This window comes from Myotis yumanensis, unplaced genomic scaffold (genome assembly GCF_028538775.1).
Source record: "Myotis yumanensis isolate MYYU_CA2020_CCGP unplaced genomic scaffold, mMyoYum1.0.hap1 SCAF_16, whole genome shotgun sequence".
Taxonomy (NCBI): domain Eukaryota; kingdom Metazoa; phylum Chordata; class Mammalia; order Chiroptera; family Vespertilionidae; genus Myotis; species Myotis yumanensis.
In genome coordinates, this window is record NW_027223767.1 from 12339461 (window position 1) to 12356268 (window position 16808).

At 52.5% G+C, this 16808-nt stretch overlaps 3 protein-coding genes across 5 annotated transcripts; all 3 read left to right on the forward strand.

Moving 5' to 3' along the window:
• The first annotated feature begins 152 nt into the window (after positions 1-152).
• On the forward strand, positions 153-1809 carry TRAPPC1 (trafficking protein particle complex subunit 1). The gene is made up of 5 exons (XM_070393991.1): positions 153-283; positions 412-510; positions 662-732; positions 1053-1191; positions 1472-1809. The coding sequence occupies exons 2-5, from the start codon at positions 412-414 to the stop codon at positions 1598-1600; spliced, it is 438 nt and encodes a 145-aa protein (XP_070250092.1). The 5' UTR covers positions 153-283; the 3' UTR covers positions 1601-1809.
• Positions 1810-2449: 640 nt separating this feature from the next.
• KCNAB3 (potassium voltage-gated channel subfamily A regulatory beta subunit 3) lies at positions 2450-9757 on the forward strand. 3 transcript variants are annotated; one of them, XM_070393988.1, is made up of 14 exons: positions 2450-2991; positions 4321-4364; positions 4451-4488; positions 4726-4805; positions 6517-6561; positions 6664-6708; positions 6916-6959; positions 7158-7244; positions 7519-7604; positions 7764-7884; positions 7970-8064; positions 8168-8288; positions 8459-8547; positions 8809-9757. In XM_070393988.1, the coding sequence occupies exons 1-14, from the start codon at positions 2750-2752 to the stop codon at positions 8884-8886; spliced, it is 1215 nt and encodes a 404-aa protein (XP_070250089.1). In that variant the 5' UTR covers positions 2450-2749; the 3' UTR covers positions 8887-9757. The 3 variants fall into 3 exon arrangements, with proteins under 3 accessions (XP_070250089.1, XP_070250090.1, XP_070250091.1); XM_070393989.1 differs by having other exon boundaries at positions 8475-8547; positions 8809-8896; XM_070393990.1 differs by lacking the exons at positions 2450-2991; positions 4321-4364 and having other exon boundaries at positions 4451-4515.
• A 4395-nt stretch (positions 9758-14152) lies between these two features.
• On the forward strand, positions 14153-16141 carry RNF227 (ring finger protein 227). The gene is made up of 2 exons (XM_070393099.1): positions 14153-14736; positions 14842-16141. The coding sequence occupies exons 1-2, from the start codon at positions 14220-14222 to the stop codon at positions 14895-14897; spliced, it is 573 nt and encodes a 190-aa protein (XP_070249200.1). The 5' UTR covers positions 14153-14219; the 3' UTR covers positions 14898-16141.
• The last annotated feature ends 667 nt before the right edge of the window (positions 16142-16808 follow it).

The following is a 16808-nucleotide window of genomic DNA, read 5'->3' on the forward strand; positions in this document are numbered from 1 at the left end:
CGCGCGCTCCCCGACACTCAAAACCGTTGGCAGCAGCCCGCCCACCGCGCGCAGCCCCGCCTCGCTCGCCTCCGTGACGTCACCAGCCCGGGACCGCGCTCGCCGCGGCTTTTACGGCTTCAGGGGCCCGGGAGCCCGGATGCGCACGCGCAGTCCCTCGGGCCACGCACTGGCTGAGAGAGGTGTTTGGACGGAGTTACTGCTCCGCGGCCGCGAAAGGACGGGTGGGCGGAGCTCCGCGGAAACCGGAAGTATCTAGTGACAGGCACTTGGAGCAGTTCCGGTGAGTTTGGGAGAAGGGGAACCCGCCTGTTGGGAAGGGTCAGGGGTTTGGAGGGATCAGGGACGGAACGCCGGAACCCACGGGGGCTGGGCGGTCCTAGCGCAAGGCTCACGCTCTGTGCCCCGCAGATGACTGTCCACAACCTGTACCTGTTTGACCGAAATGGAGTCTGTCTGCATTACAGCGAGTGGCACCGCAAGAAGCAAGCGGGGATCTCCAAGGAGGAGGTGACGAGGGGGCCCCGCGCCTCCGGTGACCCCGCATCTCCAGACGCTCACAGTCCTAGCCCAGCCTCCCCGCTCTTAACCTTGGCTCTTTCCCACCCCCTGGCCCGTCTCCTTCAACAGCCGAGAGCTAACTCTGCCCTTTTTCCTCCAGGAGTTCAAGCTCATGTACGGGATGCTCTTCTCTATTCGTTCGTTTGTCAGCAAGATGTCCCCGCTAGACATGTACGCGGGGTCAGGGGGCATGTTGGCGGGGAGGACCAGCCTTGGGAACTGGGGGTGGGGGAAACTTTCTGGAGTGGAAGGGGCCTTTGGCTACCGGAGACAGAGCTGCACGGAGCGATGGCGGGGGAAATCTGATGATAGAGAGGTTGGGTGTGGGGGTCAAATGTGGGGGAGGGGGAACGGAGCCTGGGGGAGGTGTCTGCTCAACCAGGCACCTACACATACGTTTAAAGAGAAGGGAATCGAGCCAGAGATGATTAGGAGTTTTCTTTCTGGGAAGATTCTGCTCCCATTCCTTGACATCCTCCTCATCCCTGCAGGAAGGATGGGTTTCTGGCCTTCCAAACCAGCCGTTACAAACTCCATTACTACGAGACGCCCACAGGGATCAAGGTTGTGATGAACACTGACTTGGGCGTGGGGCCCATCCGGGATGTGCTACATCACATTTACAGTGCGGTCAGTGCCCGCCCCTGGGACCCTTCCCCCACAGCTCCTCAACGGGTGCCATGGCCATGCAGGGACCCGAGACGCCCTCAGATTTCCTGCCAGGATCCTATTTTATCTCTATTGAAGTCAGAGTTTTCAACACTCCCACCCCTAGTTTCTCATCCAGGAGGGCTTCCTCCCAGCCCTTGATCCTGATGTATTGACTCACACATCCTTGAGGTTATACTAGGTTTGGAGTCGGAAACAAGAAGTGTCCAAAGCCTGGCTCTAACACCCTCCCTCTCCACAGCTGTACGTGGAGCTGGTGGTGAAGAACCCCCTGTGCCCGCTCGGGCAGACTGTGCAAAGTGAGCTCTTCCGCTCCCGCCTGGATTCCTACATCCGCTCTCTGCCCTTCTTCTCTGCCAGGGCTGGCTGAAGAAGCACCTACCTCACCCCTCAGGAGAATCTGTCCTCCTGGGGCCCCTCCTAACCTGCTTCCCCTCAGGGCTCTCCACTGCCTGCCCTCGAGCCCCCGTGCAGCCCACCCTGGTGCCCTCCCCGTCACCTCCAAACCAGGCCCTCTCTGCAGGTTTATCCTCTACCAGATGCCATGAGAAGTACAGAATAAACTTTTTTTTGTCACTATCTGCGTCTTGAGTGTGTCAGTTTGGATGGTTGGTCAGGGGCCCTGCCCCACTCATAGAGGCATGAGCCAGGGTGGCCACATCCTCTGAGGCTGCACAGAGGCTCTGACCATGGTTTTCTCAACAGCAACACTATTGATATATTGGGCTGGATATTTCATTGTTTGGGGGGGGGGGGCGGTACTGTCCTGCGCTTTATCCTGGGCGATACTCACTAGATGCTGGTAGCACGTTCCTCCCCATCCCCAGTTGTGATAGTAAGAAATGTCTCCAGATCTTGTCAAATGCCCCCTGGGGGACTAAACCATCCCCTTTTGAGAACTGCTGAGCTGGAGGAAGCCCGCCCAGCCTGGGGACCCAGAGAGCCCGAGAACCACCCTCCCCAGCGCAGCTCCCCGGCTCCTCCGAGGACACCCAATAGTCCAGCTGTAGAGCTCCGGGAGGCGGGGCTTATGCAGAGGAGGCGGGTTTCACCGGGAGGCGGGCGGGGTTATGCAGATGAGGGGCGGTGCCTGCATGTTGATGAGCCGGGCCCGCTGCGGACGCGGCTGGGAACCTAGCGGGTCCCCTGCGGCTCAGCCTGAGGTGGCACCTCTCCCCCCCCCCCCCCCCCCCCCCCACTCCTCCCTCGGTCTCTACCCTCCCGGATCGCCCTCCCCATTACCCTCATTCATTACCCCTCCTCTTCCCGCGCCAGTGCCCCTGTGGACGAATACCTCCACTCGTGGTTCCCCTGCGTTTCCCTCCTCCCACCGCACACCCCGCGACCTCCAGCCGCCCGCCCCCGCGGGCCCGATCCTGCCTGCTGACTCCCTCCGCAGCCTCCGCAGCCTCCCCGCTCTCCCCGGGGCTCCGGCCACGACACCCGCCTGTCCGCCCTCGGGCTCCCCGGCTTCCTCCCTTCCCTCGCCCTCGGAGCCCCCTCCCCGTGGGCAGCCGGCATGCAGGTGTCCATCGCGTGTACCGAGCAGAACCTCCGCAGCCGGAACAGTGAGGACCGTCTGTGTGGACCCCGGCCCGGCCCCGGGGGCGGTAACGGCGGGCCTGCCGGCGGGGTGCACGGGAACCCTCCCGGAGGAGGAGGATCGGGCCCCAAGACCCGCACCGCAGTGGTCCCCCGACCCCCAGCGCCTCCCGGGGTCCTCCGAGAGAGCACCGGCCGAGGCACAGGCATGAAATACAGGTATGGGGTGGCCGGGCAGCCCGCCCAATCTGCTCCCCTTTCCTGGCCCCTGAGGCTTCTGAGATGCCCCGGGACCCCCTCAAACTTCGCTCAGAAGGTCCCGGAGCATTCTCTCTTCTTCCCAGCCCCGGCCCCCCCTTACTTGGTCCCTCTCTTGGTCTCCGTAGATACCCCTACTTAGGAGAAATGCAAGTTTACCAAGGTTGACCCGGTCCCATCAGAGCCTGGGATGCTCCTGAGCTTTTTTCCTTACCCCCAGGAAAGCCGGGGTGCACGGATCTCCAGGGTGCCTGCCCGCCCCCCCCCCCCGCCCCCCAGTGTCCTTGGGTCTGTGTCCTGGGAAGAGGGAGAAGAGAAGGGCTTCTCACCCTGGCCTGCTCAGGGTGCCTGACCCAGATACCGCCCCCACCTGCCCTGCCCCACGGGCCCAGTGTCCTGCGACCTATCTGGGTGGGGACAGAAGGTGGAAAGATGGACCACATCTCTCAACCCCATGCTGAGGAACAGGGGTCAGGTGGGGAAGGTGGACTGTAACGTAACCAACTTTATCTCAGAGAACTGCTAGGCTCTCAGAACTGGCATGGGGGCAGGAGGGGCAGGAGGGGGGCTCCTGCCTGGACGGGAGCTGAGCCCACCCGCTGAGCCCACCGGATGTTGTCAGTTGAATTCCATCCCTTCCATGTGGCAGCTCCGCTTGGGAGCTGATTACCTGAGCGGGGGCTTGGGAGGAGGGGTCTTTCTCGTTCAGAGACAGACTTCACAAGCCCACAGGAGCAGAGAGAGTGGGGAGAGGAAGAGGGAGAACTGGCCCCTCCTGTCATACTCCCCACCTAGGTGTCCTGCCTCCCTTTGTTGGAGTCTCGTCTGCCGAGGCTAACCAGGGACCCTTGGTTGAGTGACTGAATTTGACTTGGTTAACTCCTCCCACTCCGATGTCCGCCCTTTAGCATAGCACTTCTGTCTGAAGGTCTGTTTTCACAAACTCATCACACTTGGCCAGTCACATTCCTCCCAGCCCCCAACTCCACACCTGCCAGAGATGAATCAAACACAGACAAAACCCCACCAGCAAAACACAAGCCAAGCAGTACATCTGCAACGTGATAGGAAGGAAGATAAGCATGTTACAGTATATCCAGAAGAACAATCACTTATTTGTTCACTTACGCTATGGGCATAGCACTGCCCAATTCGGCAGCCCCACTGGGTCTAGTTTTGGACTGAGACCCCCCTGAGGGCTTCTGATCCTGGAAGGAGAGGAGCTGGGGGCTGGTCATCTCTGTTCCGAATGGGGGCTCCACACCTTCCTGCTACTTCTGTCTCCTGCAGAAACCTAGGGAAGTCTGGTCTTCGTGTGTCCTGTCTTGGCCTAGGTGAGTTAGAAAAAAGATTTAAGGGAAGGGTGTTCTTTCATGGCTTGCCTCCCACAGTTCTCACATGTCTGGCTTCTCTCTTGCAGGTACCTGGGTCACATTTGGTTCTCAGATCTCGGATGAGGTATAAGTGATGGGACCTAGAAGCAGGGTGAGGGGCTATGAGGGAACCAGAACAAGGGGAAATGGACTTGGGTTGGGGTTTGGACAACAAGCACGGAGAATGGTGAAGGGGACATGAGGCTGGGGGATGGGAAAAGGGAAGAGAATGTAGAAATCAAGGCTAAGGTACTAGAGTGCAATGAGGGAAGTAATTGAGGGGCCTGTGGATAATCTTCAACTCTTTCTCTCACCTCCCTAGACAGCAGAGGACGTGCTGACAGTAGCCTATGAGCATGGTATAAACCTGTTTGACACCACCGAGGTGTATGCAGCTGGAAAGTAAGGACTGGGGCGAAAGAGCTAAGTTATAATTAGAAGACTGAGAGAACCTCAGGGCTTCATGTTTTCCATCTCAAGAACTCTGGGAATCCTGCCAACATAAGTTCTAACCTGTCAGCCAGTGGGGCCCCCGAAACATTATGGGAATCATAGTCCCAAACATCAGCTTAGAGGGCAGTAGGCATACTGTGCAGTCAAAATAAAATAAAACCAACAAATATATCTTGGGCATCAATTATGGGCAACGGCGTGGGGTTTCCAAATCTAAATTTTCAAACACACCATGCCACATCACACCCCCCCGGCTTCACACTGGGAGTAGCCACTCCTACCTCTTCTTCATATGGCAAACTCTTCTGCTCATCCTCAAGACCTGGCCAGATGTCTGCTTCTCCAGGAAGCCTTCACCCGGTTCCCCACTAGCCCCCTCAGTTCCTAAAGCACTTTATATTGCCCTCCAACACACCAGTATCAATTACTGGCTCATGTAGCCATATTGGCTGCTCAACTGGGATGCTCCTCCTTCTATGAAATCTGTCTTGCTTTCCCCCATGTCACCTGAGTACTACACAGAGCCTGGTACAGAGTAGGCACTGCTTGTGGGATAACATCAATATGCCCTCAAGAAGCTCACAGTCTAAGCAAAACAAACCAACCAAAAAGACAGGGAGATATGACAGAATGAATAACAGTCCACCATAACTTAAGACTTATCACATCTTAGTTCATAATTATGTGTCAAAGAATTGTGTAGCCCAGTGATTTTCAACCTTTTTTATCTCATGGCACACATAAACTAATTACTAAAATTCTGCGGCACATGAAAAAAAATTTTTTTGGCCGATCTGAACAAAAAAATATGTATAATTTTGATTCGTTCACAGTGGATGGCCATTATTGTGTTGGCTGTTGTCATTTTAAAAAAATATACTTTTATTGATTTCAGAGAGGAAGAAAGAGGGAGAGAGACATAGAGACATCAATGATGAGAGCGAATCATCGATTGGCTGCCTCCCGCACACTCCCCACTGCGGATCGGATCAAGCCAGCAACCCGGGCATGTGCCCTTGACCAGAAATCGAACCTGGGAGCCTTTAGTCTGCAGGCTGATGCTCTATCCACCAAGCCAAACCGGCTAGGGCTGCTGTCATTTTTTTATTTGACAATTTAAGGGAAATGAGGCCAGTGTCCCGACTAAATAGTCGGCTATTACATGTTTTAAAAATTCCTGTGGCATACCGGTTGAAAATCACCAGTAAGAGCTATGGAAGCTAACAAGGACTGACCATAGTCTATAGCAATCAGAGAACATTTTCTGTTTCCCTCAGAGGCAGAATCTGAGCTAAGCTTTGAAGGATCGGTGGGATTTTGTAGACTCAAGGGGAGGGGGCAACACAAATGGTTGGAACCAGTGTCTCCTTGTCCCACTCCCCTCATCCTACTCTGTCCCTTCAGAACTCAGGACAGAGCTTGGTGCATAATTGATGCACAGTTGATGCATGTTGAATGATTGAATGAAAACTATATAACTACACCCCTAGTTCCAGGAGCTTCTTTTATTTAGTCCTGGATGGGGCTGACAGCCCACTGGACTCCTGGTTTATTCTCCACTTAACAAGAGAGGGAATTAGTTGACGGGAAATGGGAGGAAGAGGGGAAGGAACTGGTCCATCTTGGAGGGGTCAGTGTGTCTACATTGTCTTTCTTCCAGGGCTGAAAGAACCCTAGGCAATATCCTCAAGAGCAAAGGTTGGAGGTGAGACTGTTTTTATTTTTTTGGGGGGGGGGGGGGCGGTTGCTAGGAACATAATCATCAAATGTCCTTTTCTTGCTGGTTCTCCCATTTTTCTTTTTCCAGGAGATCAAGCTACGTCATCACCACCAAGATTTTTGGGGGAGGACAGTAAGTGGCTGCCCCCACTCTAAGTGGGGAAATGATCTACAGAGGGTGTGTGATGTATGGGACGGTGGTGACGGCTGTCCCCATATTTGCTACCCCAGGTCTACATTCCACCTGTGAGAACCCATGCAATCCCAGTTCCTCTGGTGCAGGCCAGCCCTGGTCTCCTACCTGTGTCACACCTCATCTTTGACTTACCTTTTCCTACAGGGCAGAAACTGAGCGAGGCTTGAGCCGCAAACACATCATCGAGGGTGAGAGTTAAGAGACTAGGAACCTGAAGTGGCTTGGTATGGAACCCAGAGGCGTTGGGAACATTCTCTGAAGCTCCTGAGTTAGAGGCTTTGAATAGGGGAACTGGGATTTAGACGGCCATGGCAAAATGGTGAGATCTGAATTCTTCCGAAACTGAAACTAAGGTACTTACCTTCCTGTCCTCATCCCTACCCCAGGCTTGCGAGAATCTCTGGAACGTCTCCAGCTGGGATACGTGGACATCGTCTTTGCTAATCGCTCAGATCCCAACAGTCCCATGGAGGGTAAAAGCAGCACCCCAACTCTAAGAGTCCTTCACAACTGAGCACGTCTCAAACCTCAACAGGAAGCCAGCTCTTGCTCAGGAGGCCTCCCAGGCTCCACAGTGGATGCTCAGATCCCCAAGACTTAGACAGGGAGGGAAGCAAAGAGCAGAAAGCAACCTCTCTGACTCCACAGAGATGCCTGGGGTCTGGGTGGGGCAGGCAGAGATCTGCAGATCTGGAGTCCTGGATGCCAGGGATCTGGCAGTAAGGCTCTCCTCTCCCATATGCCTAGAGATTGTTCGAGCCATGACCTATGTCATCAACCAAGGCCTGGCTCTATACTGGGGGACATCCCGATGGGGGGCTGCAGAAATCATGGTGAGTGTGCTACCCCACTTCCCCCTGTCCCACAACTGATTCCCACTTTTCACATGGCCACTCCAAACCCCGCTCTATTGGAGGAGGAGGAAGAGGAGTGGAAGAAAATGGAAAGAGTGCTTCCTCACCACACCCCTCTCTCTTTCCCACCCCACTCAGGAGGCCTACTCTGTGGCCAGACAGTTCAATCTGATTCCTCCAGTGTGTGAACAAGTAGAGCACCATCTGTTCCAAAGAGAAAAGGTGGAGATGCAGCTGCCAGAGCTCTACCACAAGATTGGTTCGAAGCCCCCTCGTCCCTACCTTTCCCTTGGGCTCAGCATCACCTGGATTCCTTTCCCCACATCTAATCCTCTTCCTCTTAGGCGTTGGCTCAGTCACCTGGTCCCCTCTGGCCTGTGGCCTCATCACTAGCAAGTATGATGGGCGAATCCCAGATCCCTGCAGGGCCACCATCAAGGTTTGATCTTGGGGCTCAGGTGGCAGGACTGGGCTATTTTGGCTGTTCTGGGGTGGTGGTGGTGGGGGGGGGGGGTCTTTTGATGATTCTCTTTGGCCTCCAGAGTTACCAGTGGCTCAAGGACAAAGTGCACAGTGAGGACGGCAAGAAGCAACAAGCCAAAGTCATGGACCTCCTACCCATAGCTCACCAGCTGGGCTGCACTGTGGCGCAGCTGGCTATCGGTGAGACACTGCCTGCCCTGGCCCCCGCAGAGGCCTTGTCTCCTTCGGAGAAACTCCCAAACCCAAGAGTGGTTTGTCCTGAGGGAGAATCCTCGTCCTCCGAGACACTTCTGAAGTTCGCATGTTCATTCTTATCCATCAGTTCTCTTGCTTTCCTCCTCTGGCTTCAGCGTGGTGTCTCCGCAGTGAGGGTGTCAGCTCGGTCTTGCTGGGGGTGTCGAGTGCAGAGCAGCTGATAGAACATCTGGGTGCCCTACAGGTGAGCTGGGGAATCCGAGGCAGAGCCCCTCTCTGGCCCCGCCCCAGGGGTCAAGGCCTCATTGTCCAACCCAAAGTGAGGACTCACTACAAGGCCCTCCCTTTGCAGATGAGAGGTTCCAGGGTGACAAGGCAAAACGGGCGCAGCTGTGACTCTTTCCCTGCCACTTGGCTCTCTGTGCTGCTCCCTTGGGTCCTCCAAGTTCAGGCCCTCAAACTTCAGATCCTTCTTCAGGGACCCAACCACCCCATTCTCCTCCAGGTGCTGAGCCAGCTGACCCCGCAGACGGTTACGGAGATAGACGGGCTCCTGGGGAACAAACCACATTCCAAGAAATAGTCTGTCGGGGGCGCAGAGACCCAAATCTGGCGCCGCTGCACCCCTGCCCACCCAGAACTGTTCCCCCGAAGCCAAACCCCTCCAGCTCCAGATCCCTCCACGCAGCTGCCAGAGCCAAGTGGTCCCGCCCACTAACGAGTTCCGGCTTCGATAATTTACACGCATGAACAAAGCCATATCCTTCCGCAGTGGGGCTTGAGAGGAAAAGTAGTCCGCCGCTCCCTTCTGCGTTCTTCCAGGCCTCTCTGCTAATACCAGGCATGAGCTAGCTACTGGGCAATCCCCTCTGCCATTTGGTCTCCCCTCTTTCTCTCTTACCCCAATAGCCGAGGGGGTAAAAAAAAAAAGCTAAACGGTAGACACAAGAAACGCAGAGGACCTCAAAAGTGGCCCTTGAAATGTCATCAAGGGGAACTAACCTAACAAGTGAGTTGTGACGTCATCTGGGACGAAGGAAAATGGGGTTCTTACGATATGCCGTTATGCTGTACAAAGGAAGCCAGGCTGGTCCTGGCGGGAACTACATGATAATCTTTAGGAACAAAGGACCCTGCCTCCCAGCCAGGAGGTGAAGAAGGGCTTAAAACTGGAATTAGTGTTAATACGTTGTTTCTGACAAAGGTAGAGAGAAAATCGATGGCGGATGTATAGCTGGGCCAGGGCTGTCCTTGGAAAGCGGTTGGGCTGTGCGTCACAAGAAATAGTGACAGCCTTTAGGTCCAAGCAGGGATACGGGGCTAACACAAAAGGGTCTGGGGATAGACTTTTGAGCCAGGACTTCTACCTGGCTTTGGAGGACTGCAGTCTTAGTTCTGGCAATAATCTTAAAGCAATAATAATGGCCTCTCTTCTGTAAGACTTTCCAGGGAATTGTAAATAAAATCTTAATCCTTCCTCAATCACTGTCTGAAATTGCAGGGGGTGGGAGGTTAGGGTCTCAGTCTCAGATATCTGGCTTAGCCCCAGCCATTAGAAAGCTCCGGTACTAGCTTTCTCTCCACTGTTCATTTACCCCAGAGACCCAAGCACTGTGCTCCTAGGCACCACTCTCACCAAGGGCCCAGCACCAAAGCACTTGGGCCCCAGTTTCCTTCCTTCCTTCCGTTGCCGCATTCCTTAGAACCCAGAGAGATCTGGCTTCGTGGTCTTTTTCCTCCCCCTGACACCCACTGCCCTCACACTTCTGGTCTTATACTCCTTAATTTCACTCTTGCCTGATACCCACACATGCTAAGGAACTAGTTTCTTGTGGTTTTCTTGTGGCTGAATGGGAGGGCTGTTCTGAAGTTGAGGCTTTGGGATTTGGTGAAGGAGAGGTAAAATGAAAACTGGTCGATGGTTGAGATGATACAGAGAAAGGGAAAGGAGTTTTCGCTATAAAGGAAAAAAAGAAAACGAGTGAGGATGGCAGAAAAGCAGAATTGAATGGGATTATGTCAGATATAGCCCCTTAGTCTTCCCCAAAGGACCCCGATGTCCCTGAGATAGAAAGTGGGTGGGAAGTTACAACCTTTAAAGATCACAAGGCAGGGAAGAATGTGCTCTGCCTTTCTTAAAATACAACGTTGCCATTCCCTGGGGGGCTCAGATGGTTGGAGCATCCTCTGGTACAGGTCACGGGTTCGAGTCCCAGTCAGGGCACATAACTAGGTTGTGTGTTTGGTCCCCAGTTGGGGGGCGTGCGGGAGGCAGCTGATCCATGTTTCTGTCACATCAATGTTTCGCTCTCCCTTCCTGTCACTCTAAAAATCAATGAAAACGTAACCTCGGGTGAGGATTAAAAAACAACCACCACTTCACCATCTCCCTGCTACCCATCCTCACCCCTGATCGTGAAGCTGGGAGAGCAATTTCCAAAAGAGAAAAAGCAGCATATACCACTTTCTGGATTAGCAACCAACTGGATCAACTAATGAATACTTAGATACCATAACCATCATCTTCTACTCATTTGGGAAGACTGTGGAGGAAACCAAGAGGTAAAATGTATGACTAAACTATCATTAGTTTTTCTGTAACAAACATACATGAATTTATAAATTCAAAATAGTCCTCTCTTATATAACCACCTTGGAGGGTTATGCACTTCTTTTAAAAATGTCTCCCCCATTGCTCAGAACATTTTAAAAAGCTCCTTATAATTACCTTCAGAGGCAGTTTAGAAACCCCCTGCAAAAAAACCTTCCTTTATTGTCACACCTCATTTACCACATTTATCACTCACCTCACTCATTAATTTTTTTAATATATGTTTTTAATGGACTTTAAACAGGAAGGGAGAGGGAGGAAAAAAAGCATTGGTTACCTCTGGTACACACCCCAGGGACCGAACCACAACCTGGGTATGTGCCCTGACTGGGAATCCAACTGGTGGCCTTTCAGTGCATGGGATGACATTCACCAACTGAGCCACACCAGCCAGGCAACTTCACCCATTAATTTAGCAAATATTTACTGAGTCCTACTATGGGATACAATGGTGAACAAAACCAGACTCAGAACAACCTTCCTGGAACTTACAAATGGGCGGAACAAACAAACAACACCCATACAGAACCTTCAGTTGTCCAAAGGCCAGAGGAAAGGCTGCACTGAGAGCTGACAGACAAGTAGGTGTTACTAAGGTGAAAGCCAGAAGGTGAGGGGGACAGCATACAAGAAAGCTTTGCAGCAGGAAAGAACATAGGATCCAAAGATCTCCAAAGTCCAAGTGTCTAAGGACAAAGAGGCAATGGAAGCAGAATGTGAGACACGAGTGGGTTCAGAACATACAGTGACTTAGAGGGCACTCTAGAATATTCTTTGTCTTAAGGACAGTAAGAAACTTTCTAGATCAATTATCTATTGATACACAAATCACCTCCAAAATTTAGTGGCTTGAAACAACTTCTAAACACAATTTTCTTCATCATTTTTTTCATAATTCTGTGGGCTGGTTGTAGATTTCTGGATTTGGATAAAAAAAGTAGGTAACACTGGAAGAGGTGCTGATTTGGACAAGGAGATGATTGGTTTGGGTCCTGGAAGATAAATAAGAAAAGAGGAGCAAGTGACTGGGTACCCAGGTCTGAAGCTTAGAGAGGCTTTAACTGTGAAACATGTTAGGAGCATTTATATAATCAAATCTACCTTAAAAGTTTAAGATTTAATCACCAACTGGGGATATTAAAATATGTGAGATCTCTGAACACCATCCCAAAGAGAATTTCCAAAACAGTTTTGAATTATGACAGCATCATTGAAATAAGTAGGTAGCTTCCCCCAAGTGACCATGAAGACAATACAACTTAGAAGTTCTGAAATGATTGCTTAAAAATAATGGTATACCTCCTCACAAAGATTACCCTCTAAGGTTTTAACAATGTAGTTAAAAAGCAAAACCAACTCTACATTGCCTATTACTGCCAGTAAATGCATTGGTCTAGAGCAGTGGTCGGCAAACCATGGCTAGCGAGCCACATGCGGCTCTTTGGCCCCTTGAGTGTGGCTCTTCCACAAAATACCACGCACGTACAGTGCGATTGAAACTTCGTGGCCCATGTGCAGAAGTCGGTTTTCGGAAAGGAGATAGACAAAACGAGTATACAAGACGAGTGTGGATGGGAGAGTTGGAAGGGGTCGACCTCAGCGAACGAACGTATCTCAATCAGATTGAGGACTTTTTTAGCAAAGGCCAGCTTAGGAGTCCCCTAATTAAGTTAATAACAATGTACCTACCTATATAGTTTAAGTTTAAAACATTTGGCTCTCAAAAGAAATTTCAATTGTTGTACTGTTGATATTTGGCTCTGTTGACTAATGAGTTTGCCGACCACTGGTCTAGAGCAGTTATGACGAACCTTTTGAGCTCGGCGTGTCAACATTTTGAAAAACCCTAACTTAACTCTGCTGCCGTGTCACATATAGACATTTTTTGATATTTTCAACCATAGTAAAACAAAGACTTATATTTTTGATATTTATTTTATATATTTAAATGCCATTTAACAAAGAAAAATCAACCAAAAAAATGAGTTTGCGTGTCAACTCTGACACGCGTCATAGGGTTTGCCATCACTGTCTAGAGAAACCCACCTGGTATTGACCCAGAGAGATGGGGGTTGAAAATGTTGGGTAGTGAGAAGTTAAAATGAATACCATCTAGGCTGGGGCCACAGGATAATAATTATAGCTAATATGTGGCATTTACTCTGTGCTAGGCACCGTTCTAAGCCCTTTACCTGTGTAAGCTCATTTAATCCTATTATTATCCACATTTATAGATGAGGAAACCAAGGCCCAGAGAAGTGAAGTAACTTTGCTCAACGTGTCACAACTAGTGAGTGGTGGCGGCTGGGATATAGGTAGGCTGGCTTGATGTTACCCTCCACACCAGAACCTGGGTGGCAGGTCCAGAAGAGGAGGGAGAGGAGGCAGCTGGGGATGGGTGTGGCGCCATGAGGGAATGTGGGCTGTGAGTACCACGTCCTGTTTACCTGTGAGGGAAGTCAGACCCCTGAGTCAGAACTCACGCTGGGCTGCTTTGCTGGAGCCATCATGGTGTGTGGGTGTCCGGGCCTGACTCCTCGGGAACGAAAGGATTCCCAGCATTCCCAAGGCCATGGTCCTGAAATCCAAGTCGCTCCAAAGACTGAGATGTCAACTGGTAGTTGAGCAGTTGGAGAAGCAAGAAAATTGGGGAGCCAGCCTTACCAGAGCACGGTGAGTGTGTGTGTGTGTGTGATGTAGACCAAGGCGAGCTGCGGGCAGGAGAGTTTCTGCCAGGCAGCATCCGTTCAAACACCCCGGAGCCCACCAAAGATGGGGCAGGACGAGCACTGCCCCTGTCCGAGGAAGCCTGTGTGGATGGGGCTGTGCAGGTGTGACCAGCTGAGCGAACAGGTGCCAGGGACTGTAGAGACCCGTGCCCGTGGCCGGGTGGGGCTCAGGAAGAGGACTGGGGACTTGCACGGACACAGCACAATCGAGGTGCACAGGCTTTGTGCGGGGGGCGGGGGGCGGTGCTGGAAGGCGTGGGGGGAGTAGAGGGCTGTCTACCTCTTATCTCCCCAGCTCCCCAGTCCTGGCATCACTCTGGCCTCCTGCCCCATCCCCCGACCAGCTCTGCCAGCGTCCACATTCCCGGCCGCCGGCCTCCACCGCCCCCGCACGTGCCGCCGCAGGGAGCGGCCTGACCACTGCGTGACGCCTCGAGGGGCGGGGTCTCATTTTTAAAAGGGGCCAGAGGCGGCGGCGCCCGCCCCAAGACCCGACCCGGGTCACAGGGAGGGGTAGTGCGTGCTGCCCACGGCGTCGGCCGCGTTAGCGACACCCTCGAGTCCGCGGCGGGCACCATGCAGCTCCTGATGAAGGTGCCGTCTCTGCCGGAGCGGGGCGAGCTGGACTGCGACATCTGCTACCGGCCCTTCAACCTGGGGGCCCGCGCGCCGCGCCGCCTGCCCGGAACGGCGCGCTCCCGCTGCGGCCACTCGCTCTGCACCGCCTGCCTGCGCGAGCTGGCGGCGCGCGGCGACCGCAGCGGAGCGGCCGCGCGCGTGGTGCGCTTCCGCCGCGTCGTCACGTGCCCCTTCTGCCGCGCGCCCACCCCGCTCCCGCGCGGCGGCGTCACGGAGATCCCTGTCCACCCGGACTTGTGGTCGCGGTTGGAGGAGAAGGCGCGGGCTGAACGTGAACCTGATGAGGCTGGTAGCCCGGGCAGGGAAGGTGGCGACGCCGACCGAGAGGCCGACGAGGAGGAAGAGAGCGACAAGGGGTCGGGGCCGAGGAGCGCGGGGTGGCGCGCGTTCCGACGGCTCTGGGACAGGTTGCTGTCGCCCGCGCGCCGCTGGCGGCGCCCGCTGCCTAGCAACGGTGAGGGGGCCACCCGGGGAGGCTACAGAGACGGGGTTGGGGGAGAGGATGCCCAGGGTTAGACTGCATCTTCTCGCTGCCACTAACCCTCCTTCTTTCCCCCAGTTCTGTACTGTCCGGAGATCAAGGACTTGGCCCACATGACTCGCTGCACGCTGTAGCCCCGGGGCCCGGAAGCTGAGGCCGGAGGGAGGTGGGAGCTGCGTTCCCGGGGCGTGCTGTCGTACCAGGGGTTGATGCCAAGGCTACCCCCTCTCCCATCCCAGGACTGGCACGGACGAGGAAGTGCAGCCGAGGGCAGGAGGGAACGCCCTGGGAGGTGTTGCTGCTGAGCTGGGGAGGCTCCTAGACGAATCGCCCCCATCTGCTGACTGTGCCAGCCGTACATATTCAGGATAGAGTGGCCCAGGGATGATGATAAAAACAAAGTCTATGTACCCGTGGGAAGAAGACAGATTGTTTCCTTAGCTGTGACTTGGCTTTTGTCCAGGGCAACTCTGGTTGTGTGGGAGCAACAAGTCCCATTTTAGCAATTTTGTGTCAATGGTTTGAAAATTTCAAAAAAAAAAAATGGAACAGGAGAGAAAGAGGCTGATTTTCATGTCATGTTAATCTCACTTCTCTACCACTAAGAGACTTGAGAAAAATAAGCCGTTTGGTTTCCCCCCACCCCCACCCCAGTGTGGACATGCCCACTGTCTCCCCACCCCCAGTACTGTATTCCTAAAATTATCCAGATGCCTCTGGCCTGCCTCGTTTCAGAATCCCTCTCCAACCTGCTGGGCAGGTATCAGAAGGTCCAAAGAACATTCATCTGAGGCACCTAGTTAGGGCCTATCAAGGATAGAAAAGAGGCATTTGGTAAAGGCATCAGGTTTTAAATCCCATCAGTATCTTGTAGTCCAGTCAGTGGGGGCTTGTTGGAAGTGTCAGGATTCCACTTCACTTGCTGAATTGGAACCTGCATTTTAATTATCAGCCCAGGTCCTAGATGCTCTAGGATGTTACCATCTATGGGCGAAATATTTAGAACACAAATGGTATTTAACAAACTCTACACTATTTCATTGAAGGTTCTAAAGTGACATTCTGTTGAAGAAATCTAAATTCATGTGCATAGTTGGATTTTCCTGAGTTAAAAATGTGAATTTAAACCATATTTTGGTTTTTCCTGTCCTTAAGTCTCAGCTTAAATGTTCCCTCTTTTGGGAAGCCCTTTTCAGCATTCAACCTGGTGTTGCCCCTTCCCTCACTTTCTATAGCATAATGCCTTGTTTTATGTTCTTTGCTTTTCAGATAGTATGTGTTTTGTTGGTGTCCCTACTAAAGTGTAAGCTTCATGAGAGTAATGACTGACTTGTGACTATTTTATCTCCAGTGCCAACAACAGTGTTAATATATAGTATGTACTCAATAAATGTTTGTTGAATCTTATCTTTTATTTTTTAACATTCAAAAACGGTCTGACCTCTCTTAGCTATGTCTGTTGAATTTTATCTTTCCTTTTTAACTTTCAAAAGTGAAGTGTCTGACCTCTCTCAGCTTCTGAGCAGCCCTGGTAGTGAACGATACATGTCAGAGAAGTGTCTAGCAGTTAAAATACTTAGCAAGCTATGGAGGTCTGACCCCCCACGCCCCAACTCTTAAAAAAAAAAAAAAAGGACGCACGTCACACTTGGAGCTGAACCCGTGGAGCTTTGGTGACCTCTACTGACTCTTGTGGGAACTAAGCGTGGAAAGGATGATCAAAAGGATGAATAGAAGGCAGTTCTGAATCGCAGCAGGCAACCCCTCACACACTTCGCTCCAGAATCCCTGCTATCTCTGATTTCAACCTGAGGCCCGTATAGGTTTCCTGCTGCTCACCCTCCATCTCTAAACTGAGCTCATCACGTTAGGATTGGGGTTGGAAAAAGCCTTGGAGTTTTAATTGATGATCCAAGAAATGAAAAAGGAAGTCACAAGGTTTTTAAAAAGAGAAAAAGAGAGATAATATGAAACAGCAAAATCCTTTCTTTCCTTATCCCTCCCCCCAGTCAAAGAACTCCCACTCAAAAATAACAGAGCACACA